The 8,070-nt window shown below is 59.0% G+C and overlaps 2 protein-coding genes across 2 annotated transcripts in view; one reads left to right on the top strand and one right to left on the bottom strand.

The window, feature by feature from the left end:
• Positions 1-431: 431 nt before the first annotated feature.
• Positions 432-5,963, bottom strand: SHOX2 (short stature homeobox 2). The gene is made up of 5 exons (XM_033069270.1): positions 5,629-5,963; positions 4,461-4,669; positions 2,160-2,217; positions 1,971-2,059; positions 432-1,876 (listed from the first exon to the last, which is right to left on the bottom strand). The coding sequence occupies exons 1-5, from the start codon at positions 5,891-5,893 to the stop codon at positions 1,625-1,627; spliced, it is 873 nt and encodes a 290-aa protein (XP_032925161.1). The 5' UTR covers positions 5,894-5,963; the 3' UTR covers positions 432-1,624.
• A 1,699-nt stretch (positions 5,964-7,662) lies between these two features.
• Positions 7,663-8,070, top strand: part of RSRC1 (arginine and serine rich coiled-coil 1) — a 106,639-nt gene continuing 106,231 nt past the window's right edge. The window contains exon 1 of the mRNA XM_033069063.1: positions 7,663-7,737. The gene's annotated coding sequence lies outside the window, so the exon portion shown is untranslated. The remainder of the gene's footprint in view (positions 7,738-8,070) is intronic.

Here is an 8,070-nt window from a genome sequence, read left to right as displayed (position 1 = left end):
AAAAAATTAAAAATTTGAAAAGCTGCGCGGAGGCGAGCGGCGCTTCCTCGTCGTGCTGAGCGCTATCGGCGTGTCGCGATATCTACGGAGCAGAAAGAAACGTGCGAGCTCTACAGGAGGTGAGAACACGGAAAATAAAAGCGAAAAAAGAACATCACCGATGGGTGGACACTGACAGTCCCGCACGGAGCTGGCACCGTCCCCCAAACCATCCCCCCTTCAGTCAATAGGTCGCAAAGTGTCTTAAATTCATTACTTGGCACTTATCGAAATTCGTGACGTCGAAAATGGATTAAAAAAGGTGAAGCGAACCTGAGTGAAACAAAATATATTGTACTGACAACAAATGCAATGAGATAACAGCATCTTGCTTTCTTATTTTTTTTCTTTTTTTTTTCTTTTTAAAATAACTTAAAATACACTAGAAAAAATATGGTCAATATAAATAATTTTGTTTTCATGGAGAACAAATAGATACAAAGCCCGTCCATACCAAAGTTCGCGTAGAAGAGCTTTCCCTCTGTCTTGGCAATAAGCATGAGGGTCAGATGGCAAAATCTGGGGTAACAATCACTGACTGCAGGGCACCCCAGCTTAAATAGCTATACGTCTCTCAAATAATAATAATAATAACCAAAAAAATCACAAGGTTACGTGAATAGATACACCTTTATGAGATAAAATGTAAATGTTTGACAGTCAACTATCAATTCACAAGTTATAGCCAAAATAAACTTTGTTCGTGTGTATCAACATATTTTACATGTACCCAGTACCTCTTATTGGAATTTGCCGTGGTGTCAAGTGGTGGGTGGGAATTAAATACTCTCTTTTTTTTTTTTTTTAATTTTTTCTTTTCCTTTTTTTTTTTTTTCCATTTACTTTTGCCCTGGGGACAGGAGAGACCCGGCAAAGGGAGGCGAACTCCGCTCTCCTGGCGCTTTTATTTCAGAGGTGGGACAGCAAACAATCAACAGAGATTTGAGAGTGGCAAAGGCAGCGCTGGCTCTGCCTCTCTGTGCCTGCTTCCCTCCAGGATTAAAGGAGAAAGAACCCAGCCACGTTTGTTTGGTTGGTTTTGTGGTTGTCTTGTTGGTTTTTGTTGTTTTTTTTTTTTCCTACTAAAGATGAGGGTGAAGTGCAAGTGAATCAAAGGACTCCATCAATGAAATACAAATACATGCAACCCGGAATGCTGCTGGAGGAAGTATCCCGGACAGTTTCCCATCAGAAATTCGCAGAGAAATCATTGTCTTTTTTTTTTCCTTTTTTTTTTTTTCTGTTCATCGTCATCTTTCTCTCTTCTTTTTTTTTTTATCCCTTTTTTTTTTTTTTTGTCGCTTGTCCAGACGTGGTTGTTAAACTCAAGTACCTGATGCAACGTGAAAGGAGGCCCGCCTCTCTTATCAAATTTCTTGTATTAAAGTGAACTTCGCAGAAAAAGGTCAGTCTCAAAACCTGTGAACTTCCCAGCTGCGCGTCCTCTAATTCCTTAAATAAGTATATATCTCCCGTCCGTTTCTCCTCTCCCTCGTTTCTTTTTTTTTTAACTCTTTTCCTCCCTTTTTTTTTTTTTTTCACCAAAAAAAAAAAAAAAAGAAAAAAAGAAAAGCAAGCAGCGCGGTCACAGCCCCAGGGCAGCAGCGTGTTTCTTGGCCTTCAGGCGCAGGTCGGCGATGCTGGAATTCTTGCTGGTGGTCTTGGCGGCGGCGGCTGCGGCCACCACGGAGGCGGCGGAGGCGGACTCGGCCAGGGTGGCCAGCGGGAGCCCGAAGGGGGGCGCGGGGAACATCATGTAGGGGGCGTGGGCCAGGTGCGGGTGCAGGTGATGGTGAGCGTGAGCCACGGCGCTGTCCAGCTGCAGCTGCGCCTGCACCTGCGGGGGACAAGCGGAGGGTGGCCCGTGTCACCTCCCTCCCTCCGTGTCCCCCCAAAAAAGCCACGCGGCCACCCCGGGTACCCGCACTGACCTGCTGGAACGGCATCCTGAGCGCGCCCACGTTCACGTAGGGAGCCACCCGGCAGGCTTCGAACTGCGTGGCGGCTCCGATCAGCACCCCTGGGGAGGGAACGGGGGTCAGAGGTGGGGACAGGGGTGGGGACAGCGTGGGGACAGCGCCGGGACCCCCCCGGCACAGCCGCGCCCCCCGCCCCGCTACCTTTGTGCAGCTGGTTCTCCTGCTTCCGACACTTGGCCCGGCGGTTCTGGAACCAAACCTGCGGGCAGGGGGACAGGGTGTGGGTCAGGGCACCGAGAAACGCGCCCGGAATAACAGCACCACTATTATTATTAATTATAATAATTATTATTAAATTTCCAAGCCTCCCAGACAAAGCCACCCCCCTCGCGGGCAGCCCCCGCTCCCCAGCTCCGAAAAGCAGAAGGAAAAGAGCCCCAAATCCCCGAAAATCGCCCAGCGCAGAGCTCACGCCCCAGGGAAATGATTTCCCCAGCCCCGGGTTTCTCTTTCTGCAGCAGGCTCCCCAAAGGCTGAGATCGCCCTTGATGCTCGCTCCTAACGGGCGATAATGGCCTGAGGAGCTCGTGCTCATTAATAAATTAATTAATCAGCTGTAGCTTGCAGAAAAACTCAACAACAAACGGGTTTTGTGACTTTTTATCTTATTTTCCTTTTCGGAGGGGTGTGGGCGGTGGGGGAGAATTACGGTCCTAAAAGCTTCGCTACAAAGAAGTTTCGGATTTCTCTGTTCGCTGGAGAGCAGCACAGAAGCGGAATAATTATCTCATTATCATAATAATCTAATTTGCTTGCACCGAAGAGGCTGCCCCGTTAGACAAGAACATACTTTAAATATTGGAAACGGAATCGTTAAAATAAATTCGCAGCCTGGAGTTGTGCTGGCTTTCAGAAAGGAGGGAGGCAAAGGGGGAGAGCCGGGCTTTAAAGATCCCCGTTTTAACCCAGCGCATCCCAGCAGCCACATCGGCCCAGGAATCCTTTCCCCGCGGCCAGAAAAAAGAAAAAAACAGAGATAAAAATTGCATTTTTTTAGGTCTTACGCGAAGAGACAAATATAAACGGGAATTCCTCCCGCCCTGTCATTTTCTCCAGCCAAGGAAAATCTGCCCAAGAGCCGCGCTCGCCCTCAGCCTCCCGTGCAAACAAACGCGCCTTCCGTCATTTCCAAATTAGAGCAGATACCAGGCAAAATATTATTGAAAAGCGGTTTTGTTTCTTTTTTTCCGGGAGGATTTCTAGGGAATGGGTTTAATCTATGTAAATCTCCAAAAGTTATTATGCACCCTGCGATTTGGCATCATGGGAGCGCGGATTATGCGCCGCCGCCGCCTCCTTTGTCGAGCACCTCCCTGCTCCATTTTCCACAGCCAACAACTTTTTGCCTTGGTTTTTGTTAAGGTTTGGTGATCAGAAATAAAAAAATAAATTTTAAAAACCACGAACAAACACAATTAAAAACCAACCGAGCAGCCAGGAAAAAAAAGGAAAAAAACAAACAACCAAAAAAAAAAAAGGGGTGGGGGCGAAGAGAGAAAATTAAGACTTTAATTTTTTTTTTGTGGTTCAGGCTCTGACAAAAGCTGCTCGTGTTGAGTTTTTTGGTTCCCCGTGCCGGCTCTGCCTCTGTCCTCACAACCTTGCACGATGCAGGGAAACCCCCCAAGGACTGAGCGCATACTTGGGTGCAGATGGTGCCTGCGAGCACAAAGATTGAGGGGGAGTATCTGTTACAGCGATACTTTCCACCAGCTGCAGATGTTCGGGGCCTAAAACTTCTCCATGTGTTCCAACAAATAATGACCATCATTTTCTCTTCTTTTATTTTCAGAACGGAAATACACCGGAGCAGCTACATTTGTTCTCATTTGAGGGATCCCCTTCCTCCCCGCTCCTCAGCTCATCCCGACAAAACTCGCAGAAAGCAGCCCAGGATCCCGTTTGGGAAAAAAAAACTTTGGGAGGGTGCAAAGCTCAGGTTAAACCCGGAGAAGCTGCGGCTTCCCGAGAGGGAAAAAGCTCAAAATATCTCGGGTTTATCCCGGACTTTCTGCATTTCATAGAGCCGAACAAAGCACCTCGCTCAATTTTCGTGCCGTTTCAACATTTAAGAACTACGAGGAGAAACGGACTGAAAACACATCGATACGATTGTTGCTCTTGGCGCTTGCTAATTCAGTTTATCCATGTCGGGAATCGGGGATCGGTGTGTCCATGGATGAGGCGGGAGCGGCTGCCGAGGCAGGGATGGAATAGCGGCGGAGCTGGGATAAAACCCGGCAGAACCAAGGGACGGGGACACGCGGGGAGACAAATCCCGGGCAGGCAAAACCCTGCGAGGGCCTGGGCAGATCTGCCGGGTGAAGTTGGGAGAGCCGGGGAGCTGCCTCCTCTCCCTGACAGGAGGATGAGGCTCATCCCCATCATTTCCCCGGCTCTTCCCGAGCTGTCCCTTCCCCCGAGCACCGCAGCCCCGGCTACCTGCACCCTGGCCTCGGAGAGCCCCAGCCGCTGGCTCAGCTCCTCCCGCATGAACGCGTCCGGGTAGTGGGTCTCGTCGAAAAGCCTTTCCAGCTCGTTTAGCTGCTCCAGGGTGAAATTCGTCCGGCTCCTCCTCTGCTTGATTTTCGTCTGCCCTTCGTCTTCCATCGCTTTCGCATCCTCCTTGCGCTCCTTCAGCTCTGGGGACACTGGGCACGACACAGCAGTCAGAGCGGCGGGGCCGGGGGCACCGGGGCTCGCCCGGTTCCCTCCGCTCCCGGCGGCCGGGGGGAGGCAGGGGGAGCCCCCCGGGGCCGGGGCAGCCGGGAGCGGGGCCTGTGCGCCCGGGCCGCGCTAGGCCGCCGCCGTTCCGGGCTCCGCCGCCGCCTCCGGTAACCTCAGCGGGGGGAGCGGGGTCCGCACCGAGCCCTCCCCGCCGCGCCCCCGGGGGATGCGCAGCAACAGGTCCCGGAGCCTCCGCCGGGCCCTCGGCGCTCCCCCGGGATTCGTTCCTCCTCGGTCATTATCGGCCGAGACGCGCCCCGGGCCGGAGAGCGGGGCCCGTACACCGAACCCCCCGGGGCCGCCCGGCCCGGCGCTGCCGCGGCTCCCCCGCGGTACCGAGCGCTTTATTCTAGCATCCCCCGTTCGGGGATGCTCCGGGCGCTCCGCCGGTCCGAACAAAAGGGCGGCAGCGACCCGCGGGTCCCCGCGGCCACGGGCACGGCCCGAGCGCTTCCCGCAGTGCCCGAGAGCGGCCCCGCGGAACATCCGCGGGCGGATGCGCTGGAAGCCGCGGGGCTCAGCGTGGGCAGCGCGGCCCGGCCCCACGGGAGTCCCCGCATCCCGGGGCTGCGGGAGAACGAACGGGGCCCGCGGGGCCGGGCTTTCGTTGGCGGCGCGGCTTCCCGTGGGATGCCGAACGGGAACAAGATCGCGTTCTGAGCAAGTTAAATCCGGGTTTAAATATTTTTAATCTAAAAACTTCGAGGCTGGCCGCCCATCTCCCGTGGCCGGGAGAGCCGCGGGCAGCCGCCCATCACCGCCGGGCGCAGCCTCCCCGCGAGCCCCCGCGCACCGCGACCGCGGGCGGTACCGACCCCGCCGGGGGAAGGGGAGGAAGGGGAAAGGGAACGGGAGAAGGGGGAGCCCGCGGTGCCGCCGTTACCGTCGCTGAGCTTGGGGGTGGCCGCCTCGGCCGCTCTCTCGGCGGCGGCGTCGGGCTCCCGCGGCGGGGAGCGCCCGGCCGGCCGCAGCGCGGGGCTGCCCGTGTCCTCCCGGCCCGGCTCCGCCGCCGCCCCGCCGGGCTCCCGCGGGCCGCCGCCGCCGCGCAGGGGCCCGCTCTCCAGCACCTCGCGGTAGGTGATGAGCTCCTTCTTCTCCTTGGCTTTGGGATCAAACGACTTGGAGACAAACGCCGTCAGCTCCTCCATGGCTCAGGGGCGCGCTGCCCCGGCTCCCCGGGCGGGCATCCACGGGGCGGGGAGGAGGCGGCGGCGGCGCCCCGGGCCGTGCCGAGCCGGGCCGGGCCGTGCCGCCCGACGTGCAGGGCTCCCGGGGTCTGATAGCGACGCCGCGATTGAAGTGGCACTATTTATACTTTGCAAAGCCGGCCCCTTGTTCCCGGCGAATTACCTCCCCTCGGAGCTCTGAATGGACCCCTTCCTTCCTCCCTTTCCTTCCTCCCGTCCTCGCCGGTCGCCCGCCCGCCGCGGGGCACTGCGGCCACGGCACCGCCCGCCCGCCGCGCGCTGCGCCCTAATTAATTTAATTAGGAGCGGGACCGTGCGCGAGGTCCCGGGCGAGCGCGGCGCGGAGCGGGGCCGGGGCGGCGGGGGAGTGGCCACCGGGACGCGCGGGGGGGCGGCGGGGGCGCGCAGGCTCCGCGCACCGCCCCGCGCCGCTCGGGGCAGCCCCGCAGCCCCGGGCACGGTCGAGCGGAGCGGGCACGGCCCCGCGGGAGCCGCAAAAGTTCCTCCGTGGGAGCCCGAATGCCCCGAATGAACGAGAGGATCGATGACAGCGAGGAACGCGGGCGCGCAGCGAGGCATCGATTAGAGCCGAATGCGCCAATATCGCTGATATCGTTTCCCTTTTGTTTTTTTTAAATCCCACCACGGAGCACTTTTGTTGGCGGAACTCGCCTCTCTCCCACCTTTGCTAAATTCTAATAAATTATTCAGAATTGTTTAACTCTTGCCTGCGTATCGATTTTTCATTGACCTTTGGGGCGATGACTTCACATAACGGAGCGTTCATTTACCGGGGCAGGCTCGGTACCGGCGGTGGTATCGGTGTTTATTCACACGCGAGCCTGTCGCGACAGGCAGCGAGTCCCGATGTCCCCGCGCCGGGAGCCGCTCCCGCGGGGCGTTTTCGATCTCGGGAGCATCGGGCACCGGGGGATTCGGTGTGACCGGCCCGGTGACCCTCACCGGCCCCTCCGCCCTGACATTTCGTTTGTCGCCACGCGCGTTTCGCCATTCCCGTGGCGGCGGAACGCGTGCTCGGGAGCTCGCGTTAAACGAACCGAATTCGGTAAGAAAATCGAATTAAGCGAAGCGGTGAAATCGTTCTGTTGGATTTCTGGTCATTACCCGGTAGAGGCTCCGCTCGGCCCGGTGGGTCCGGCTCGGTCCGTGCCCACCCGAACCCGGCGGGCACGGCGGCGGTGCCCACCCAGCGCTGCCCTCCGCCCGCGGGGGCGGCTCTCGGTGCCATAAAACACGGACCGTGCTTTAACTCTCCGGGACGGAACGAAAACCGCTCCGTGCCGCCGTGTCCGTCACCCGCGGTGGGACACACAGTGGGGGGACACGGAGGGAGCGGGACACGGAGGGAGCGGGACACGGAGGGAGCGGGACACGGAGGGAGCGGGACACGGAGCGGCTGGGACACGCCGGTGGGTTGCCGCGTTGGTTGCCGCGTTGGTTGCCGCGTTGGGCACGGTGCACACAGCGCTCTGCATCCCCCGTGGGCAGCAGGACCCCGGGACCACCCGCGCTCCCCTCCTCTCTGTCACCCGCGGAACGTCCTGCCCGTGTGCCGCCGCGTTGGGCACGGTGCAGAGAGCGCTCCGTGGGCTCTGCACCCCCGTGGGCAGCGGGACCCCGACCCCCGTCCCGGTCCCGACCCCCGCCGGTCCCGCGTGGGCGCTCGGCGCTCGATGTGTCGGCGCTCGCTGTGGCGGCCTGGCCGCGCTCGGCGCTGGATTGGCGCTGCCTGCCCGCCGCCCCGGAAGGCGCTGCGCTCGAACGGGGCCGAGCGGCTCCGCCAGGTACGGGACACGGAGGGGAAACGGGGGGCACAGAGGGACAGGAGGGGACACTGAGGGACACAGGGGACAGGGGGGACGCGGGACACGGCCCGCAGCGCACGGCAGGGGGAGCGGCGGCCGCTGCAGGGCCGGGTGCGCTCGGCGGCGGCGCGGCCTGCGGGGCGGGCCCAGAGCCCCGGGCTGCGGAGCCCCTCACGGGCAGTCCCGGCTGCAGCGGGGATTGCGGGGGTGCGCAGGGGTCTGCCTGAGGGGAAGGAGTCCCTGGAGCTGCTGGTTGTGTCCCTGGAGCTGCCCGGGCAGTGTCACGGCCTGGTCTGGGAATCGCTGCACGGA

Source organism: Catharus ustulatus, chromosome 10, assembly GCF_009819885.2.
Source record: "Catharus ustulatus isolate bCatUst1 chromosome 10, bCatUst1.pri.v2, whole genome shotgun sequence".
NCBI lineage: Eukaryota > Metazoa > Chordata > Aves > Passeriformes > Turdidae > Catharus > Catharus ustulatus.
The sequence above is the reverse complement of the archived record's forward strand: the minus strand, read 5'-3'. Positions and strand labels throughout refer to the sequence as shown.

Coding starts and splice junctions, on each gene's coding strand:
- SHOX2 (XM_033069270.1), bottom strand. CDS start 5,893: ATGGAGGAGCTGACGGCGTTTGTCTCCAAGTCGTTTGATCCCAAAGCC. Junction 2,060..2,159: donor GGAGAACCAGCTGCACAAAG/GTAGCGGGGCGG, acceptor TTCCCTCCCCAG/GGGTGCTGATCGGAGCCGCC. Junction 1,877..1,970: donor TCAGGATGCCGTTCCAGCAG/GTCAGTGCGGGT, acceptor TGTCCCCCGCAG/GTGCAGGCGCAGCTGCAGCT.